Source organism: Puma concolor, chromosome B1 (genome assembly GCF_028749965.1).
Source record: "Puma concolor isolate L17-30 chromosome B1, mPumCon1.1.hap2, whole genome shotgun sequence".
Lineage (NCBI taxonomy): Eukaryota > Metazoa > Chordata > Mammalia > Carnivora > Felidae > Puma > Puma concolor.
In genome coordinates, this window is record NC_141670.1 from 102,889,227 (window position 1) to 102,913,362 (window position 24,136).

Here is a 24,136-nt window from a genome sequence, read left to right on the forward strand (position 1 = left end):
CTGCTCCCAGGCCCAGCACAGAAGCAACCTTTTGAAACGTTCCCAGACTTTATGTGAAAGAAGACTTATTTCTTAATTTTAACGCATTGGTCTGAGGGCCAGGGGCCTGCTGCAATACTCCTAAAGACAGAGGCTAGTGGGTGTCATCATCCTGCCCTCCCACTGCCTTGCTAAAGGCAAGGAGTATCATCTTTTTTCCTTCTTCTTCTTCTTTTTCTTGTTTTCTCTGCAGTGACCATCATCTTTGTACTCCCTTTCTGCCTCACTCCAGCCAGAGGGTGCCATCTTTGTGTTCTCCCTCTACGACACTCCAGGTTGCCAGGGTCTGCTGGAGGGGAGCTTCTATACATCTGGTATCCTGATATTTATATCTGGTAGCAGTTTTTGTGGCTTCTACCCAGGAGATGCCGCTCCTTGCTCACCTGACTCTGGTGGCCAGTGGGGGTTAGGGAGAATTTGCATTCCTGGGTCCTCTGGGACTATAACAATCAGGGAAAGAGTTCTTGGGAGGCTACCACTCCCAGGGCCCTACACAGATAGTAGACTAAATTCTACCTCCAAGCTTTCTGTGAAAGAGGCCTACTGGCTAGTCTTGGAGTTTCAGCCTTAGTAGCAGCTTCAGGTTTGGTATATATCTAGAAACTACAGAAGTCACTCAGGGAGCACAGGTTGGGGGACACCATCTTTGCAGTCTCCCATTCCTTTACTTCAGGTCACGAGTATCTCCCTGAAAGGAGCTTATACACTTGTCTGGAGCCCCAATTTTTATGATGGCTGCTCATAAGCATGCATACTTTAATTTTTTTTTAATGTTTGTTTATTTTTGAGAGAGACACACAGAGCACGAACGGGGAAGGGGTAGAGAGACAGGGAGACACAGAATCGAAAGCAGGCTCCAGGCTCTGAGCTGTCAGACAGAGCCCAAAGGGAGCTTGAACCCACGAACCACGAGATCATGACCTGAGCTGAAGTCGGATGCTTTACCGACTGAGCCACCCAGGTGCCCCAAGCATGCAAACTTTAAAAGCTGCTGCCTGAGGGACTGGCTTCCAGTCAGACCTGACTGACATCCTCCCCTCTGGGACACTGAGAGGTCTTAGCACACCCTCAGTTATTGGGAGCTAATAAAAATAAAATAGACTTTCAGTACGATACTATAATACAGTATACTGTGTGTGTGTCTGTGTGTGTGTCTGTATATATATATATATATATATATATATATATATATATATAATAACTGGGTTCTAAATAAAAACTTAAAAAAAAATCAAATAGACTGCTTGAACAATAACCAAAACTTAAGAGATAACAAGAACTAAGGCAAGGCTAAACAGTAAGGTTCATCTTCCACTTGAGGCCATTCCTACCACACTGGTAGCTGTTTTAAAACTAACACATAGAAATCAACCACAGAGTCAAGGAAAATGAAGAAACAAAGGAATATGTTTTAAATGAAAGCACAAAATAAAACCCAAAAAGTCCTTAATGAAATGGGGATAAGTTATTTACCTGATAAAGTACAAAGCAATGGGCATGAAGAAGCTTACTGATCTCAGGAGAAGAATGCATAAACAAAGTGGGAGTTTTAAGAAAGAGGCAGAAAAATGTAAGAAAATACCAAAAAGAAGTCAGAGAACTGAAGACTACAATAAGTGAATTAAAAATTACAACAGAGGGGCTCAATACAGACTAGATGAAGCAGAAGAAACCATCAGTGAACTTGAACACAGGGCAGTGGAACTCACCCAATGAGAGCAAGAAAAAGAAAAAAGTGAAAAAGATGAAGACAGCTTGAGACTTATGGAACAGTATTAAGCAGACCAATATTTGTATTGAAGGAGCTCCAGAAGGAGAAGAAAACTCATTTTAAGAATAATGGTTGCAAACTTCCCTAACCTGGGGAAAGAAACAGACATCCAGATCCAAGAAGCCCAAGGAGTTCCAGCTAAGATGAACCAAAAGAGACCCACATGAAGACATGTTATAATTAAAATGTCAAAACTTAAAGGCAGTGGGGGAATCTTAAAAGCAGCAGGAGAAAAACAACTTGTTATGTACAAGGAAACACCCATAAGATTATCAGCAGATTTTTCAGCAGAAATTCTAGAGGTCAGAAGAGAGTAGCATGATACAGTCCAGGTGCTCAAAGAAAAAAACAAAAAACAAAAAAAAACAAAAAAACCCAACCTGTCTACCAAAAATACCCTGCCTGGCAAATTGTTCTTCAGAATTGAAGGAGAGATCAAGAGTTTTCCAGATAAGCAAAAGCTAAAGGAATTCATCACCACTAAACACCTTATAAGAAAGGTTAAAGGGATTTGTTAAAGCTGAAATGAAAGGACACTAATTAGTAACAGGATATGAAAGTATAAATCTCACTGGTAAAGGTAAATGTATAATAAAGGTAGTGGATCAGTTTTAAAGATAATATGAAGACAAAAGTAGTAAAAATAACTGCTAACTCCAATAATTAAGGGCTAAACAAGAAAAAAAGATGTAAGTTGTGACATCAAAGACATAAAATATGGGGTGGGGAGTAAAAATGTAGAGCCTCAGAATGCATTCAAACTTATATTGTTATCAATTTAAAAGAGACTGCTATAAAAAGTTGTTACATGTAAGATGAACTGGAAATATTGGTCTCATAGAGTTGCGAGAAGAGAGTATGACAATACAGCAGGAAAGACAGATTATACTTAAAAAAAAACACACACACACAGAATTATTCTAATTGGCTAAAAACCAGGATATTATTAAAGAAGTAGGGAGCAGTGAATAAACTGATGATTACAGTGGACTCCAAAAAGCAAAATCATGGATTTTCCTATGAACTCTGCAGACAATGTCACCATCATATTTGTCAATTCTCAAATATAGTAAAGTTTGACAGTCTCAGAGCTTAGATATTCAAAATTTAATTTGAAAATGATATAAAACTGTACTGTAAATATTTTTCTATCAATGGAACAACTCAAAAAGAGTGGATAGAAAAAACTTTAAAATCACTAAAATTTTGGAAAAGCACCCACAGATGTAGCTTAATTATCTTACCACGTCATCTATCCAAACAAATAACATTTTAGAAAGCTTCTACAATAGTGAATTTCCTCTATATTATAGTCAAAGTTCAAAGCAAAACTTTGACAAATACAATATATGTAGATAAAACTATAATTCCCAGGAAATACTTCATTTTAAACTTTTAAATGATAACACCAGCCTACTAGGATTAGCATACCTTTTTACCTCTACGATCATGTAACAAATAAAAATTATAGCTTCTATGAAAACAGAAAACAATCCATACTTAAAATACCGATAAAGAAAGGCAATTCAGGCTCAGCAGAATTTTAAAGAGAAACATGTTATTTCCAAAAACAAATCCTGTTTTGGTAGTAATGATGTTCCTTTAGTAGTACTAAAACTATTAAACTAAAGAAAATCAGATATTTTTGACATTTATTGTAACACAAGAAGTGACAGAATAAGTTGTATTTCAAGTCAATTTATAGGATGGTGTCAGGATCAAAAGATTTCTAAAGAGGAAATTCTCATGCTTCCTGTTTACTTAACAATATTCTTTTTCCCTTCTCACATCAAAGAACAATTCTCTTTATCTAGGAACCATCAATTAGAGCTCATTTTCAAAAAAATAAAAACTTGCATTTCAAAGTAACAGTGATTCTTCATTAACTGTTGTTACTGAAGCTTGACAACATTCATATCCAGTCCCCATCAATATTTTCAAAGTATTTGTACATATTTAATATACATATTGTACTCAAATTATTTTTCACAAGTTTCATCTAAGGCTTCCTTAAAATAGTGCTCAGTCATCTCACTTCACCTTATGTGCAAAATGAAATATATTTATCTAAAAGCACCAACCAACCAAGAAACTCTAACACAGATATAATTAAATGTCCTTTCCAACTCTATAGGTACTGCCTGAATATATGATCATCACCACTACATTTTTTTTTTTTTATTAAAAAGTTTGGAATATTGTTTTCTAACCTTTGTCACATCGTGGCACAGATAAGAAAACGGCATTCCTGAACATGCGGGTAAATAATAGGCTGCCAAAGGTCAGAATTGACTGTCCTGGGCTCCAGCTGTCCCTGGCACCATGCAGATAGATCCCTCAAAGACTGAATATAATGAACACTAAATTTCCATTCATAAGACATCTTTTCAACTAGATTTCAACTACTGTATTATTTCTCCTAATAACTGGGTTAGACTGAAGGTGAAGGGAACCTGACAAAATACAGGCCAGAGTTAAATATCTAAGAATTTCAACTTTGAAAATACCCTGAACACAATCCCCTGTCATCTCATATTTTCCCTCTCAGTGAAACTGCTTCACTTCCACTTAATCCTATTTACTCACAGTTTATTTTCCCCATTTTGGCTTGAGCCATTTCATTCATAGCACCCAAAATTCCCTAGGGAGAGTTGATCTGACTCCAACTAGGCCAATTATCTGACCTGACTGCCAAATATTCCCTAAAACAAGTCATAAACATCACATTAGCTGGCTCCACTAAAAATTCATGCACATTGATGAAGTCTCCCTCATCTTATAAGCAAACAAACAAACAAACAAAAAACCAACCACAGCTATATTAGGCCCTCCATTAAGCTTCTAGAAAAAATGGAATTCAGTCACTGACTCCAAATCCGCATCTCTCATTTACTTAACTGTGGTCAATCCTTCCGCTACCAGCAAATTTTTATTACTTTACAGGGTGGTGTTTTGTGTGGTCAAAGTACTACCCACATCAAATCATCTGCAGTAACTTGTTAAAATACAGATTTGGGGGCTTTTCCCAGATCTGCTCAATCAGAGTACCCTTCAGTGATGCCCCTTGTGAGCAATCAGTTTGGAGAAATGCTATTTTAGTCATCTGTAGACTCCTGGTTGCCAATTCAGCAGTATTTTTGTAGTTCTTATTCTCCTTGACCAGTAGAACACTTGAGAATGCTTATTCTATTCTTTGAAATTCCTCTTTCTGCCAACCTTACTCTTCACCCACCTGTCAAACAACTCCAAATATTGCTTCCTCTTATTTTTCCTAATGCAAAATATAAGTGTTCCTTGGGGATCTAGTCCTAATATATTTTTTATACTCCTCAAAAAGAGGCAAACACCTTTTCTCACAATTTGAAAACTGCCTCTTTGAAAGTGATTCCTAGTTTTTTACCTTTACTCCAAAACTTTCTCCAAGTCTCTTACTGTATTTCTAATTGTTGAGTATCTCCACTTTATAATCTTATTACCACCTTAAAAATATGTCAAAGCTTCAAATATTTTCAGCCAAATCAGATTCCATCCTTGACTCTACTTACATTTATAGTACTTCCAGTTTCTAGCTCAAACCCATGGTATCATTTTCAACTTGTCTATCTCCTTTGTCATATATATTCTATTTTTTTGGTCCTATTTCCCCACCATTGCTTGAATTTGTCTTCCCCTTAATAACCAGTCACAACCCTGACTAGAATCATTATTACTTATTAGGCTACTGTCATGGCCTCCTGACCTTTTAGGCTCTTCTTTTCTGAACAACCTAAAAAACCTGCCACTACAATACACGTTATAATAGCAAAAGAATAGAAAACAACCCAAATGTCTATCCATATGTTTATGCAGGTATGTGATTGCATTGAAAATAAAGGATAAATGAAAAACCTAATAATTATATATATATGTGTATATATGTATGTACATGTATATATGTGTACACATCTATTATACTTATGTGTATTTATATAAAGACAGAGGGCATACACATGCACACACACTCTCAGGAAGGAACAGGGATAAATGCTAGACGTTTCTGCATATACCATGTATTACAGATTTGTTATATTTTTATATAATAATTTTTTAAATCTCAATTTTAAATATCAAGAGCTAAATTAAATGAATAATTTGAAGTGTGTCATAGGCTGGAGGCACAACTCACATAAAGAAGTTCAAACTGGTTGTACATATCTGGTAGAATACGTCCGGAGGACAAAAACAATTTTAAATTGTTTTCAGCAATCAGGGGCACCTGGGTGGCTCAGTTGGTTAAGCGTCCAGCTTTGGCTCAGGTCATGATCTTGCAGTTCGTGGGTTCAAGCCCTGCATGGAGCTCTGTGCTGACAGCTCAGAGCCTGGAGCCTGCTTCATATTCTGTGTCTCCCTCTTTCTCCGACCCTCCCCTGCTTGTGCTCTCTCAAAAATAAATAACATCAAAAAAATTTGTTTTCAGCAATCATTCTATTGATGGTAGTGATGGTATTGTTATTCTGAGACTACTATGCATGAGTTGTAGAAAAAAGTGAATAAGAAGTTATATTGCTATCAGTAGGAATCAGGATTTTGGTGTGAGAGGAAGGAGATACAAATGTAAGATTTAAGAGGTTGATTAAAAAAACTCTGTGGACCTGAATTTGAAATAAAATAATCAATAGGAACGAATAAACATATTATTTTACCTTAAATTAATGTACATATTTCTAAGGTATTTTTCTCTGAAAAGACCTTGAGGGATAAAAACCTCAGTATTAATAGGTACCCTTAGCATCCAGATTATAATTTCTAACCACTTTCTACAAAAAGGAAATAGAGCTCTTTAAGAGAGAAATGGCCATTTCCAAGTATGGGGCAACAAATGCACAAGATGAGGCAAGAACATTCTGTTCTAAGAGAAGCTCACAAAGACTATTGGGATCATGATCAGAAGACAAAGGCACAAACATGACAAGGTTCTCACATGAGACAAGGACACTGCTCATTACTTCTGTTCACATTGTACTAGGAAATTACAGCCAGTACAAAAAAGCAAGAAAAAGACATTTGAAGTTAAAGACTGGGACAGAAGAAATACATCTGTCATTATTCACATATGACACAACTGTGTATGAAGAAAATCCAAAAGCTCTAAACAATTAGAATTAATTTAGCAAGGGTACTGGATAGAAGGCCAACATAAAAAAAAAACAACAAAAAAACTAGTTTTATGTCTATATATCAGCAACAAATAGAAAATAAAATATACAAAATGATATTACTTAAAAGAGCATTAGAAATATCAATTAGAAGAAAACCACTGAGAGGTTTAGAATAGGCTTCTTTTTAAGAAATTCTTTTAAACACTTTTATTTATTTTTGAGAGACAGAGAGAGAGAGAGAGAGAGAGAGAGACACACGCAAAGCGTGAACGGGGGAGGGGCAGAGAGAGAGGGAGGCACAGCATCCGAAGCAGGCTCCAGGCTCTGAGCAGTCAGTACAGAGCCCAACGCGGGGCTCAAACCCATAAACCGTGAGATCATGACCTGAGCTGAAGTCGGATGCTCAACTGACTGAGCCTCCCAGGCACCCCTAGAATAGGCTTCTACTAACGCAAGAGAATAATATCAATATGAATTTTAAGGACTGAAACCCAAATATGTAAATTCATAATGATAATGAAAAAAATTCTCATTGGTGAACTTTAAAAAATGACAGGGAACCTGCTATTTGAAAAACATAAAGACAGAAATAATCCAGGCTTTTTTATCAAGTACACCACAGGTAATCAGACCATTTATAAGCAAACATTTAATAACATTCCAGCTAATGAGAGAATGTGATTATCAAACTCTGCAACCCCTAACAAAATAAGGCAATGATCACTGACTGCTAATATCACAAAAATAAAAGAACCCAGACATTGTGTCGTGTGATGAAGTACTACTTCATATGTACTACTTCGTAAGTACTACTTATGAAGTATTGTTGCTAAAACAAAAAAACAAACAAAACAAAACAAAACAAAAAAAACGAACCTCTATTTGAAAGCCTCTAGATTTAACCATTGATTTCAGGAAATAAATAAGACAGAGGAACACATTAAATAACATCATGGAGATGTAAGTAGCAAAAATGAGATTATGGCAAACTCCACTAAAAACAGTTTCTTCAAGGACTAAATTAAAAGAAAAAAAAGTGAGAGAAAATCTATAGATTGACATTTAACACACAAATTCCAATATAATGTAATTTTGATCTTGATTCCAACAATCTATATAACACTTAGGAGATATTTAGAGAACTACTACTAATTTTTAAGGTGTTGCTAAATGGATTGTGGTTATACACATATGTGTGTATTAAAGAGTTCTCATATTTCACAGATGTGCATGAAAGTATTTTCAGATGAGAGAGAGAAACCAAGAAACAGCCTCTTACTAGAGAACAAACTGATGGTTATGGGTGGGGGGAGAAGGGAGTGGTTAAATAGATGATAAGGATTAAGGAATGCACTTGCTGTGATGAGCGCCAGGTGATATATGGAAGTGATGAATTCACTATGTTGTACACCTGAAACTATATTACACTGTATGTTAACTGTAATTTAAAACTTAAAAAAAAAGAAATAATATGTCTGGTATTTGTTCTAACATAATCCAGCTTGGGGAAGTATATATGAAAGAAGATTGCTATGTTTTAATAATTATTGAAGCTGGGTGATGGGTAGATGGGAGTCACTTACTATTCTATTTTCGTATGTTTAGAAATTTCCATAGTAAGTGAACATAAAAATGTTGTGGATGGTGTCTTAATGTATGTCACTTCCCTACACAAAACCCTTCAAGGGTTCCCTTCTGTCTACCCAAATCAGAACATCTGCTAGACTCAGCCCTCAACTTTCCATCCAGTGTTCTATTCTCTAGGCGCAAACACTGTAACATTTCCCATCTAATCTTTGTTTTATTATTTCCAACTGGAATATATTCTCTCTTCCACTTCAGCCTTCTCACTTTTATCTATCCTTTAATGTTTATCTCAGATAACAGAACCTTAGAGCTATAAGAGGACTTAGATGCAACTAGTTTAGTAGTTTTTGAAGAATTTTTAAAATTGAAGTTTATAAGTTTGGATTTAGAAGTCTGATTTTCTTCAAGCAAAGTATCTTATATAATCATAACACAGAGTACATAAAAGAGGCAATAAGCATTGCTGCTTTTGATGTAGGGCAGTTTAGAGTCTTTTCGATCAAGCTTCTATCTCTGAACAAAGAATGACAATTACTGGTATCAACTGCAATCTTGAAAAGATATTTTTAGAATAGATAAAACAAATTTAAAAAAACCATTATCAACCTCATCAGAGATTATAAAGATCCAAGCTAGGAGGAACAGAGTGTGAGAACCAATAATGTTTAATTCATCTGTGACTGAAACTAAGAAATAGGTTGAACTATAGAACAAACTCACAATTTCACTAACGACAGATATCCTAACTCAGGTGGTAACTAAACTTTTCCTTTTGATCCAATCATATTATAAACAAATATAAATGTAAAGCTAAATAATCTTTGGTTGATTATCAGAAATCCCTACTTATCTAAATTACAAAGTATTAAATCACATTTGGATGGAATTACAGAACGCTGGAAAATGGGCACTCTTTAAAGTATTTATGATGATACTATTAATCAGAATAACTAACTTATGAAACTATTCTCTAACATGCTTAACATTTTTCTGCATGTATATGTGCAGTTTACATTCATAAACTTCTTTGATGTGAGGAATGATAGTTACTGATTTTTACTATTACACAAGCATGGTGATTAGCAAATATTAGGCACTCAAATGTTTGTTGAATTAATCAACAAATGAGCAAGGACTATTATTTGTATTCCTGTATTCTAATTTTTAATTGAAAAAGAAACAACAGGAGTGAAATACCAGGTCACAATGTTGAATATATTTGCTACATGGATAACTTTAAAACAAAAACTTAAAAGAAATAGAATTTTCTTTTAAACTATGAAAAGGGTAATGGCCTTATAATGCCTGTGAAAATAAATACAAAATGGCTACATAATTAATCAGGTAGTAATTTTTCCAAAATTAAAAAAAAAGTTAAGAACCCCAATGCTTTCATGTAAATTATTATTTTCAAGCAATCTCTGGACATTGCTTTTGCAAAGACTCTGGTTTTGAAAGCTGAAATCCACCAAAAATTTTTAAATATTTTTACTAGTCAAAGACACCAAAAAATAAAAGATTTTTAATATGACAATGGATTGCCTAAATCACATACTAAATTGCTCTATACAGGGAGATTTCACAATCCAGGAGCCATAGCCATGTTGCTGCAAGTAGGATTTCAACAGAGTTTTAGCTTCTTGATAGGATCCAGACATACACTATAGAAAGAAAAAAAAATTGAATTATAGGATATAGGCAGAATTTGGCTTATGAAAAGTAAGTAGCCCTAATCTTGTTTCTTTGACATTTTAAAAACTACTGAAAATGTTTTTGCATTCCTATTTTTCTCGTTATTTTTGAAACTAAACATTTTCCTTTCCAACACTCCTTAAAGACATCTTTTAAACATTTTTTATTAAAATAATCATACTCATTACAGAAAACTTGAAAAGTAGAGAAAATATTAAAAAGAAAATAAAAACCACCTGTATTCCCCAAACTATAGATAACCACCATTATTATTTTGGTTTATTTCCTTTAATTTTTTATAAATGAACATATTGATGAACTTTTAAAAAAGCTTTACTGAAGTATAATTTACATACCATAAATGGAGTCACTGCAAGTATACAGTTATGATGATTTTTTGTAAATTTATACAGGCATGCAACCATCTTATAGTCCAGTGGTAAAACAATCCCATCATCTGCGAAAAGTTCCACTGTGCTCATTTGCAGTCAATCTGTATTCCCAGCGCCAGCCAACCATGAATCTATCTAGTTTGTATTTAAAGTTTTGGTTTTTCTAGAAATTTCATAAAACTTAATTAACACAATATGAACTCTTTTGTGTCACGCTTCTTTCAGTTACCATGTTTTCAGATTAATTCATGTTGTTTCATGTATTTACAGTTGGTTCTGTTTTATTGCTGATTAGGATTCCATAATATGGGTTTATCATATTGTATATGCATTCACAAGCTGATAAACATTTGAATGTTTCCAGTTTTTGCCTATCATGAATAATGCTGCTGTAAACATTTATGTACAAGTCTTATGTGGGTGTAAGTTTTTGTTTCTCCTGGACAGATACTAGTGGAAGTGCTGGATCACATGGTTAACTGTAAGTTTACCTTTGCAAGAAACAGTCAAAATGTTTTCCAGTGTGACTGTACTATTTTACATTCTCATTGGCAGTGTAAGAGGTCTCCAGTTTCTCTGCAACAATACCTAGTATTTATTTTGTATTTTAGTGGATGTGCTACAGTATCAAACTGTGGTCTGATTTTGCATCTCCCTAATGACCAGTGAAGCTGAGCATCTTTTATCTGTGTACTAGGCTATATTCTTTGCTATATATGCACTGGGTGGCTCAGTCAGTTGGGCATCTGATTCTTGATTTCAGCTAGGTCATGATCCCAGGGTTGTGGGATCAAGCCCCATGTTGGGCTCTGCACTGGGCATGGAGCCTGCATAAGAGTCTCCCTCCTGGGGCGCTTGGGTGGCTCAGGTGGTTGAGCATCCACTTTTGGCTCAGGTCGCCATCTCACAGTTTAGGTTTGTGAGCTTGAGCCCAGCATTATGCTGCTGTCAGCATGAAGCCCCCTTCAGATCCTCTGTACCCCTTTCTTTCTGCCCCTCCCCTGCTTGCATGCAGTCTCTTTCAAAAATAATTTAAAAAAAAAAAAAAAAAAAACAAGAAAAAAAACGATCTCCCTTTCTCTCCCCCGTTCTGCCACTCTCCTCTGCTTGGTCTCTAAAAAATACCCCCCAAAATTAAAAAAAAACAAACAAAACTGGGTTGTTTGCCCTGTTAATACTAAGTTGTAAAGAGTTCATTGTGTATCACAGATCCAAGACCTTTCATCAGATGTATGATTTGCCAGTATTTTCTTTCACTGTATGGCTTGTATTTTCATTTTCTTAATGATGACTTTTGAAAAGCAAGTTTTTAATTCTGGAGCCCCAGAATTATGTCTTCTTTAATTACTCTCAGCAACATCATCATTCTCAGTGTACAGATCTTGCACTTACTTTTTAAATTCACTGCTAAGTTTATTTTGTATTATTTTAGATGAAACAGTTTTCCTAATTTTTTTCTAATTTTTTTTAACATTTATTTATTTTTGAGAGACCAAGAGAGACAGAGTGTGAGCAGGGGAGGGAGACACAGAATCCAAAGCAGGCGTTAGATGCTGAGCTGTCAGCACAGAGCCCAATGTGGGGCGCAAACTCATGAACCGTGAGATCATGACCTGAGCCAAAGTTGGACGGACGCTTAACCACGCAGGCGCCCCAACAGTTCTCCCAATTTTAATTTTAGAGTGTTCATTCCTAGTACAAAAATACATAGCTTATTTTTCTACACTGTCCTTATACTGTGTACTAAATTTACACATCATATAATTGTTTGTTTTGGTAGATTCCACAGGATATTTTACATACAAGATTATATCATTTACAAATAAGAACAGTTTTTCTTCTCCCTTCCAGTCTCGATGGGTTTTACTTCTTTTTCTTGACTTGCTGCACTTGCTAGACCTACAGAATAATGTGGAACAGAAATGATGACAGCAGACATTCTTGTTTTCTTCCATAATCTTGGGAAGGTAGGGAGAAAAGTATTCTTTCACCACTAAGCATGATGTCAATGGTAGGTTTTTAATTTGAGGAAGTTTACTTCTATTTCTTAGTGTTTCTATCATGAACATCAGCTGTTCATTTTGTCAAATACATATTGTACATCTTTTGAGGTAATTATGTGGGTTTTAAACATGAATCTATTACATCAAATAATTTTCTGATACTAAATCAACCTTGCATTCCTGGAATAAACCTCCTTTGTGATGGTGTATAATCCTTTTTATGGGTTGCTGGATTTAGTCTGCCAATATCTTAATTCTGCATTTATGTTCCTAAGAGATACTGGTTTGTAGTCTTCATTTTTTGTGATGTTTTTATCCAGTTTCAGTATCAGGGTTATAGTGACCTCATAAAAGGAGTTGGCGAGTGTTCTCTCCTCCATTTCATGAAAGAGTTTTTGTAGGATTTGTATTTTTCTTTCTTTTTTCTTTTTTTGCATATATGTTTGATAGAATTCACTCTCACTCTGCTATTCTTTAGGGAAAGATTTTTTTTTTTAGTTTTTATCTTAATTCCAATTAATATACAGTGTTATATTAGTTTCAGGTGTACGATATAGCAATTCAACAATTCCATACATCACCAAGTGCTCATGGAGACAGGTGCACTCCCTAATCCCCACCACCTATTTAACCATCCCTCACTCCAACCCCTTTGGTGACAATCAGTTTGTTCTCTATAAGAGTCTATTTCTTGGTTTGTCTCTCTTCTTAGGAAAACAATTTTAATAACTCAACTTCTTTAGTTCAATTTGGATATTCTCTTTAGTCAAGTTTTATAGTTTTTGTCTTTCTAGGAATGTGTTCATCTAATTTGTCTAATTTTTTGACAAAAGTTTGTTCATGATATTCCCTTACAATTATTTTAGCTCTTTGTGGTCTATAGTGATGACCTTTCTTTCATTACAAATTTTGATCACTTGTGTTCTCTCTTATTGGTTACTGTAAAGGATTATCAATGTCAATTTTTTTCAATGTACCAACATTTGATTTCAGAGTTTTTCTGTTTTTTTGTTTTCTATTTCTCTGATTTCCATACTATATTATTTCCTCCCTCCTACTTTTAATTTGCTCTTCTTCTAATTTCTCAAGGTGGAAGCTCAAATAACATTTTTTTTTTTTTTACAATTCTCTTCCTTTCTAATGTAAGGGTTTAAACTATAAATTTCTAACCACTTCTTTGATTTATATTCCATACATTTTATTATGTTGTATTTTCATCCAGTTCAAGATATTTAACTTGCCTTATAATTTCTTTGACTCCTGGATTATACAGAAGTTGTTATAATTCTCAAATGTATAACTTCTAAGATTTCATTCCATTGTTGATCTCTAATTTAATTCCAAAGTGGTAAGAACATACTTTGCATGATTTTAATCCTTTTAAACTTATTGAGACTTGCTTTGTTGCCTATACTAGATAATGTCCCATGTGTACTTAAAAAGAACATATATTCTACCATTGTGTAGAGTGTTTTGTATAGGCCAGTTTGGTTGGCACTCTTATTTAAGCCTTCTACATAGTCTTATTTTTGTCTAGTTGTTCTATCAACTGCTAAAGCAGTAATATTAAAATCTCCTACTATAATTGTAGAATTATCTATTTCACCTTTCAATACTGTCAGCTTTTGCTTATATATTTTGGAGTTCTGTTGTTACTAACACATACAATTGTTATATAATTATAAATGCCATAGCTTTTATTTTTGAAGAATTATTTTGCTGTAATTCTATAGAATTCTTGGTTGCTAGGTTTTTCTTTCAGCACTTTTCACTGCATTTCACTGCATTCTGGTCTCCATTATTTCTTTTCTAACAGCTTTAAAATGTAATTCATGTATCATAAAACTCACTCTTTTAAAGTGTATGTTTCAATGACTTTCAGTACATTCACGAAGTTGTACAACCATTACCACAGATTCCAGAAATTTTTCATCACTCTAAAAAGGAATCCTATACCCATTAGTAGTCAATCCTTATTCTCTCCTCCCCACCCACTAATCCACTGTCTCTATGAATTTGACTATTTTCAGATAAATGGAATCATATTATCTGTGGCCTTTGTGTCTGGCTTCTTTCATTTAATATCATGTTTTCAAGATTGATCCATGTTGCTTATGGATGATTAAAGAGATATGCCACATTTTGTTTATCCATTCATCAGCTGATGAACATTTGGGTTGTTTCCACCTTTTGTACATTATGAACACTGCTGCTATGAACATTCATATACACGTTTTTCTGTGAATATATGTTTTCAATTCTCTTACGCATATATCTAGGTGGGGAATTCCTGGGCTACATGCTAACTCTGTATTTAACTTTTTGAGGAACTGTTAAATTATTTCCCAAAGGAGCTGCATTTTACATTCCTACCAGCAATGTGTGATGATTCCAATTTCTTCACATCCTTGCCAACACTTGCTAATTAGTGTCTTTTTTACTATAGATATATCCTAGTATATGTAAAGCAGCAAACCACCGTGGTTTTCATTTACATTTCCCTAATGATTAATGATGCTGAACATCTTTTCATATTCTTATTGGCCATTCGTTTATCTTCTTTATAGAAATGTCTATAAAAATTGGTCATTTTATAGAGGAGTCATCTATTATTGAGTCGCAAGGCTTCTTTGTATATTGTAGACACAAGTCCCTTATCAGGTATATAATTCACAAATATTTTCTGCTAGTATGTAGCTTGCCCTTTCATTTTCTTAATAATTCTTGAAATGCAAAAGTTGTTATTATAATAAAGTCTAAAATACAAATTTTTTCTCTTATGGATATTTTTGGTAGATCTAAGAAACCTTTCTCTAACTTAAGAATACACATATTTTCTTCTATGTTTTCTCCTAAGAGTTTTGTAGTTTTAACTCTTACATAGATCATCCATTTTGAGTTAATTTTTGTATATAGTGTGAGGTAGAGGTCCAAGTTCATTCTTTTCCATGTAGATTTCAAGTTGTCCCAAGACTATTTGCCAAAAAGACGATTTTTTTCCCACTGAATTATCTTGGTGCTCTTGTTAAAAATCAACTGACCATAAATGCCAGGATTTATTTCTCAACTATCAATTATATCCTATTGATCTATATGTTTATCCTTATGCCAGTATTACAGTGTCTTGATTACTGTGACTTTCTGGTAAGCTTTGAAATCAGGAAGTGTGAACTGTCAAACTCTATTCTTATTCAAGACTGTTCTGGTTATTTTAGGTTGGCCTCCATTGTTGCTAATGAGGAATCACCCTTTAGATGTACTGCTCTTTGGTTGGCAACTTTTTTCTTTTGCGGTTTTCAAGATTTTCTCTTTGTCTTCGTCTTAAGCAGTCTGAATATAACATGTCTAGATATGAATCTTTTTTAAAATTTTATTTTTAAAATTCCAATTACAGTGTTATATTAGTTTCAGGTGTGCAATATAGTGATTCAACAATTCTATACATTACTCAGTGTTCATCATTAGATAAATCTTAATCCCCTTACTTTTTCGACCCATCCCCACCCACCTTTTCTCTGGCAACCATTGGTTTGTTCTGTATATTTAAGAGTCTGTCTTTTTATTTTGTTCATTTGTCTTGTTTCATAAATTCCACATATGAGTGAAATCATATGATATTTGTCTTTCTCTGACTTATGGTTGGATTTAGAGGGCATGGATCTTTTAAAATAGTTTTTCCTTTCTTGGGAGTCTGCTGAGTTTTCTGGATCTGTTAAAGTTTTTCATCCAGTTTGGGGATTTTTTCAGTAATTATTTCTTCAAACATTTTTCCCAGCCCTTTTTATTTCTTTCCGAGATTCCTAATACACATATGTTGGTGAGCTTAATATTTTTCCACAGATCTCTGATGTTGTTTTTCATTCTTCCATTTGTTTTCATTCTGTCTTTCAAAAAAACTTTCTATTATCTTCAAAGTTTATTGATTTTTATCTGTCATCTCAAATGTACTGTTGAGCCCATCTAAATAATTTTTCATTTATTACATATTATTTCAATTCTGGAATTTTTATTTGTTGTTTTATCATTTCTATTTCTCCACTGAGATTGCCTATTTATTAATACACTTATATTTTCCATTAATTCTCCAAACATATTTATAATAGCTACTTTGAAGTTTGATATACTCAACATTTGCTAAACTCAACAAAATCAGTTTCTATGGACTGTTATTTTTTCCTGAGTATAGGTTTCACTTTTGTGTTTTTTTTACATATCCCAGAACTTTTGGCTTAAACTTAAACTTTTTAAATAATATATTGTAGCAAATCTGGATATAGTTTTAGTTTTTCTAAAGTTTTTTTTTAATTTACCTTGCTTAAATTGTGACATCTGTTTGCTCCATGGTGTGCAACTGCTGCTATCTCTCCCAAGTTTTTTTATTCTTATATTTGTGTTTTAGCCTGGCTTCTGAATGCTTACCCTCTATCTACATAACTTAATGATAACCAAATGATTTCAGTTGATACTGCTCAAACACCTTAAACCTACAAGGCATCTACATTCTTCTGATCAATTTGTGTGTGTGTGTGTGTGTGTGTGTGTGTGTGTGTGTGTGAGAGAGAGAGAGAGAGATTATGTCCACAGTTCCCCCCACCTTATCCATGGTTTTGCTTTCCCTGGTTTCAGTTACCCGTAGTTAACTGCGTTCCGGAAGCAGATGATCCTCCTTCTGAAGTATCAGGAGGTCAGTAGTAGCCTTCATGCTATGTCACAATGCCTACATCATTCACCTTACTTCATTTCATCACATAAGCATTTTATCATTTCACAAGAAAAAGAAAGGTGAGTACAGCACAATAAAATATTTTGAGAAAGAGACCACACAACCTTTATTACAGTATATTATAATTGTTCTATTTAATATTATTGTTGTTAATCTCTTAATTGTGCCTAATTTATAAAACACTTTATCACAGGTATGTATGTATAAGAAAACAACAGTATATATAGGGTTCAGTACTATCTGCCGTTTTAGGCATCCACTGGGGTTACTGGAAGTATCCCCCATGCATAAGGAGGGACTACTGAATTTAATGCCATAGCCAGTTCTCTTTTACACTTTCACTCTTTACTGGGTTCTCTGGGATCTTCCCTGCACAAGTGTAGTTTCTCATTCAGCCAAGGATATATGGAGAATTTATCTCAGCTCTTCTATGACTCTTTCATTTCCAAAGCCTACCTATTAAGTTACTAGTTGGTGCATCACTTGCCCCAACCAGGACTGCAATCTTGAGCCAGAAAAATTGTTGATTTTCCTCATCTGTTTGTTACTAGGTTTGTCACTTTTAGCTGAAAAAGCCTCAAATTTTCACCCCCTGCACCAAATCAAGTCCACTCTTAAGTAGCAAATCTACTACTTCCAGTGGCATCCTCCCTCTAGTAAAAACTACGGGTTTTGCCATTCAAGCTAGCAGAGGGGAGGGAAAAAGAAGAGGAACAGCTCTGGGTGAAGGCACCACAAACTCCTGTTATTCTTATCCAAAGTTCTAGCAGTTTTTCAAGAATATACACTTTCTGCTGTTTTTCTGTCTTCAATTCCCAGAGTTGTGAAAGGTGTTTTTTTGAGAATTTTGTCCCGTTTCATACTTTCTTTTATAAAAATGATCTGCAATTTCTTCTTGCCACCAAACCCAAAAATTGTGTAGATAAGACTTTATACTTAAAAATGTGTATACATACCCACAAATCTGTAGTTATTATAATTTGTTTCACAGGTGGGGATTTATAGTGTGAGCATTAAGATATTGGTGAAATTAAGGGACTTTCATACAATACTAGATTATTAACTGAATTAGGCCATCAGAAACAATCTGTATTTAATAACTTGATGTTATTAAACTTAATGTGATGGGTATGTCATATTATGATAACATGGTTCAGGTCAGACTATTCCGAATGAAAAAAGCAGATTCAAAAACATCCAGTATGAACTTAATATTTTAAAATTTATGTAAATATATATATATATATATACACACACACACACATATATATATATATATATATGCATGACACAGGTGACAAAAACTGAAATAATGTGCTTATAACATGCAATAGCTCTTAATCTTATAAAAGATTAAGAACATTATAATTTGACAAGTAGGAATGATTACAAGTAGTATTTTTCCTTTGTATTTAAAAAAATTGGCAAATTCTCTATACGTTACATTTGTAATACTAAAAACAGAATATTTTTAAAGAGAGAAAAAGGCTCTGTGAATCACCAACCTAATCAGGTCCAAGTCACATGCTGAAATTAAAGCTATTTCAGAACTTTGAAATAGGAAAATTAATTTATATGGGTATTTTAATGTATTATTTTAAAATACGTAACCTCTAAAGTTAACACAGTTAACACCTACAGAAAAAAAATTCATTACCATTTTGTTTCTCTGGATATGAAAGCAGGTTTTGACTGGTATCATCAAAGTATGTACCTACCAACTAAGGTCACTACTTTAACTGGCAACACTCATTTACACATCCAATTTCTGGCATAGTCATTTAAAAATGAATTTTACCAGTACATGGCAATACTTTATAGTCAGGTACTATTCAACCAACTTCTGCTGTGTATCATCATCAAATTACATTTTTGTTGTCTTAAATTTGATTTCTATAATCATTTTCATTCCTTGAAGGACTTACCTTTGCTGCATGGTATGTACTAGCTTCAAGTAAATCTTCTTTTTTAGCTTCTTTGGCAAGCAGGTTAAATCGACTTAACATTGCAGCCTTACAAAGCCGACTTGCCATTGACACACCACTTTTAAATGGGGAACTAAAGTAGGAAGGAATGAAACATTCATCATTATTCAAGGATATATGTTGACACTGTAGAGAGTAAAATCAACACAGAATCTACAAATATTTTTCTCAGTTATGTACAATGCAATTTACATGAAAATTGTTCTGAATATTTAATTATTTTCTGAAGCTTATTTCTTTTATTAAATTGCAGTTTTAGTCACTATAGTGTTGCATTAAAAATTAAAGAAGATGGACATTGGAGCATTTTATTGTTTGAAGCAAAATTAATCTATTTTGATCCAAATTAAAACAACGGTTTTACCAGAATTGACTGGAAAAAAGCAGAGAAATATTTTCTGGAACTGATGAAAATGTCCTGCACTTTGGAGTGATGGTTACACAGGTATATACATATATCAAAAATCATGAAACTGTGCAGTGCATTTCACTGTATGTAAATTTAACTCACTAAAAAGTAAAATATCTACACCCCTTCTCATGACCTCCCATATTTGCATACATGCATGTAGATATATTTTTTGTTTCTAATAAAAGCGGGTCCACAGACTATGAAAGTTTTTGCTATTGTAACTCTCTCTTCGTTGTATCTGCTCACATTAGCTGTTCTTGTGATTACAAAAATTGCCCAAATCCTTTCTTCCTCCCTGTGTTCATGCTCTTTATAATGTGACTTTTCAAATTCTCCTCTCAATAACTGTGGTTAATTTCTCCTCCCCTTGAATTTGGTCTAGCTTTGTGACTTATTTTGAACAGAATAGATGATGTGTCAGTTCTGAGCCTGGGCCTCATAGGTTTGTGTTCTCATTCTCTAGGGAATCCTCTGCCAAATGAGCCAGCTGGGACTAATCTACAAGAGGTTGAGATAACATATGGACCAGATTCCCGTCAGCCCTCTAAGATCAGCCAAATTGACTTTCAATTGACCTAGAGCTAACTCCAGACGAATGAGGGAGTCTAACCAAATCCAGCTCAGGTGACCTAAAAACTTGTGAGCAGTAACAACTGGTTATTTTAAGTTTTGAGGTAGTTTTAACCACGTTTTGAGGTAGTTTATATACAGCAGTAGTTAACGTACCCTCTGGTGTATGAAATCTGTTGTGTGATATCTTTATTAATATTTTCACCAAGATAACCTTTTGTTGTAGTTTTTTCCAATGATTCTTCAGCTTTTCAGGTATAAATGATACCATATGCAAATAAAGGTAATTTTACCTCCTTCTTTTCAATATTTTATAGCCTCTCACTTCTTTCTCTTGTCCAAATGCTTTCAGTAAAAGATTAAATAGCAGTAACAGTAAACAATAATGTCTTGTTCTGGATGTTAGTGGAAATGCTTCTGAGATTTCCTCATCAATCATGATGATACTTCTAATAAAGACACATTTTATCTTTAACAAAAGTATCAAAATATTCCTTTTTTATTATCTTTATCTAGATAGTTGAATATCTGTATTATGTGCCTTCTTAGAATTTATAGAGAGGAACATTTGGGGTATTTCCCTAGATCAATTATTATGACAAATTATTTTAATAAGAATTTCTAATGTGGTATTATTTCTATTATGTTAGTACTATCCTCAAATTCCTAGAAAAAATACCAATTGGTATTGCTGTATAAAGTATATATATATTTTTTTAATATACTACTACATTCTGCTTCCTAATATTTTATACATAAATTTTGCTCATATAAAAAAGAAAGTTTAGCCTGTAACTTTTGTGAGGGGAGGGCATCAATCTTCTATCCTATTTAAGTACAGTGGTATACCTGCTTCATAAAAGGATTTTGAAGTTTTCTATCTTTAGATAGCACTGGAAATGTCTACTATTTAAGATTTAAAAAATTCCTCTGAACCACCGCAGAATGGTGCCTTCTTTGAGAACAGTTAGGGCATCTTCTTGATAACTTTTATTATGAAAACAGTGTTTAGATTTTTCCCTCTTCTGTACCAGTTATAGAAATAATTTTTTCCTAGAAATGTATGCATTTCACAAGATTTTCAAATATATTTACATGGTTGACCAAAGAAGTTTTTTAGGATTCTTTCAATCTTCTATTTTTGTTAATTACTCCCTTTTTGTTAAATGAGATTAATAAGTGACATTTACCAGAATCAGCTTTTTATGATTACTTACAACTTGTTTGTGCTCTAGCTCTTTAATTTACATTTCTTTTATTGATTTTTTTCATTCTGCTTGATTTCCATTATTTGTCGATATAAGCATTTAAAGTACTGATTTTCTATTCAGCTTTGCTTTACCTATATCCTACAAGTTCTTACATGAAATGCTTTCAATATCCTTGTATTCTAAATATTCTGAAGTTTCATTTTACATTTCCTCTTTGAGCCAAAAATTAAGAGTATTTTTCCCAATAAATTTCTAGTATCCTGATTTTAGTATTTATAGATTTACTATATTACAAATGCTATCTACACATTGCTTCTTTTAGAATTTGAAATTTTCTTTGTGGCCTAACATAGGATGAATTTTTTTCAATATTCTACAGGTTCTTGAGAAGTAGGTATATTTTACATTTTTATGGTGCAAAGTTTCATAAGTTAAGCAAATCTATCTTTTTGTTATTAAAAACCACTATATCCTTGCTTATTGTCTATTTGCTAATGAAAGAGGTCAATTATGGTCTCAACTAGTGGTGGATCTTAATTTTTCCTCCTTTTCTGTAACTTCTGCTATATGAACCTTGATACTATGTTATTTGTTGCATAGGTATCCATTAACTGTTTTTGTCTTCCTTGTAAATTATACCTTTCAATGATAAAGTATCCTTTGCCTTACGTAATGCTTTGAGGTTGAACTATACTTTGTCTAATATTTAGATCACATCTGCTCTCTCCATTTGTAATCACCTGGCAAGGATTTAGCTACAATAAAAGAATTAGGCTCATTTTATATTTATTGATTTTAGTCTTGTTGCATTATTTTCTGTTTTCAGTAAAAGATTTTTAAATGTCTTTTATCGAAGATTTGTTTTGTTTTTATGTGTATAGTTTGTTCATAATTAACAGTGATATTACTTTTTGATGATGCAAAGCAATAGTTTAATTTTTTTTTTTTTTTCAACGTTTATTCATTTTTGGGACAGAGAGAGACAGAGCATGAACGGGGGAGGGGCAGAGAGAGAGGGAGACACAGAATCGGAAACAGGCTCCAGGCTCCGAGCCATCAGCCCAGAGCCCGATGCGGGGCTTGAACTCCCGGACCGCGAGATCGTGACCTGGCTGAAGTCGGACGCTCAACCGACTGTGCCACCCAGGCGCCCCGCAAAGCAATAGTTTAATTCACATTAGCTGAAGTAATCAACAGAATGCTTGACTGAGTTCATACCAAGAAATATTTGTATGTGGTCTTGATTTAAATCCATCTTTCACAAAGAAAGCAAGATTAAGCATTTAAACTTTTAACATTATTCATTACTTCAGTATAAACCTATGGTCACACGAAAAGAAGGGTTTTAGCTTTGCTTGACAATCAGCGGCAGGGATGTTACAAAGAAATGTCTAAAGGCATAGTGTCTAAAGACAAGGGCTTTGGAAATAAAATGTCCAGATCAGAATCCCAGCTGTGTCACTTACTATTTGGATGACTTTAAACAAGGTATTTAACCTACTTGACAGTTTACCTGTAAAAGAGCAACAATACAACCTAATCTACAGGGTTATTACAAGAAGGTAGTATAACATAGTATGTTAGTTCTCACATTTAAGTGTAAGTAAGTAATAGGCGCGCCTGAGTGGCTCAGTCGGTTCAGCATCCGACTTCAGTTCAGGTCATGATCTTGTGGTTCGTGAATTCAAGCCCCGTGTAGGGCTCTATGTGGACAAGCTCAGAGCCTGGAGCCTAGTTTGGATTCTGTGTCTCCCTCTCTCTCTCTGCTCTCCCTGGCTCATGCTCTGTCTCTCTCGCTCTCAAAAATAAAAAGTAAAAAAATAAAAAATTAAGTGTAAGTAGGTAATACGTGAAAACACATATCAAATATACAGATTCTTGAGCCTTAGATCCAGAAATTCAGCTTCAGTAAGAGAAAATGAATTTTTAATACAAACACATTATATGATTTCAGTGCTAATTAAAATCATGAAATGAGGTGTGCCTGGGTGGCTCAGTTGGTTACACATCTGACTTCAGCTTAGATCATGATCTCACAATTCATGAGTTTGAGCCTTGGGTTGGGCTCTATGCTAACAGCTCAGAGCCTGGAGCCTGCTTCGGATTCTGTGTCTCCCTCTCTCTCTGCCACTCTCCCGCTCATGCTGTCTCTCAAAAATGAATAAATGTTTAAAAAAAATTTAAGTATTTAAAATCATGAAATGATACTTAGAAAAATATAGGTTCTGGAGACTGATTTTAAATGCTGGCTCCATTCAACTTACTATGTAACTTCAGTAAGTTATAGAACTTCTCCAGGTCTGTTTTCTCATCAGAAAAAAGAAATGTTTTTTTCTCCTTAAATTAGTATAGTCACACTCAATGATAACACACCATTATTGTTCATAATTTAAAATTTTTTACCTAAAAAAGTTACAATAATTTTAAAAACTGTATTAAAATGTATTATTTTGCTTATATGTGCTTTTGGGAGGGACTTTGTTTTTATTATAGCATAGACAGAGGGAGATTTACTGTGAAGCTTAACTTCTGGGCCCCTTACACTTGCACTTCTAAATACAGCTGATCCTTGAACAACACAGGTTTAAACTGTATGTACAGTTTTTCTTTTTA

General features: G+C 33.9%; 1 protein-coding gene across 1 annotated transcript in view; it reads right to left on the reverse strand.

Moving 5' to 3' along the window:
• ADAD1 (adenosine deaminase domain containing 1) overlaps positions 1-24,136 on the reverse strand; it is a 110,461-nt gene that overhangs the window by 42,117 nt on the left and 44,208 nt on the right. Inside the window, exons 11-12 of the mRNA XM_025921310.2 lie at positions 19,271-19,403; positions 10,091-10,196 (exon numbers count right to left, since the gene is read on the reverse strand). Of these exons, the coding sequence (XP_025777095.2) occupies positions 10,091-10,196; positions 19,271-19,403 (239 nt within the window). The remainder of the gene's footprint in view (positions 1-10,090; positions 10,197-19,270; positions 19,404-24,136) is intronic.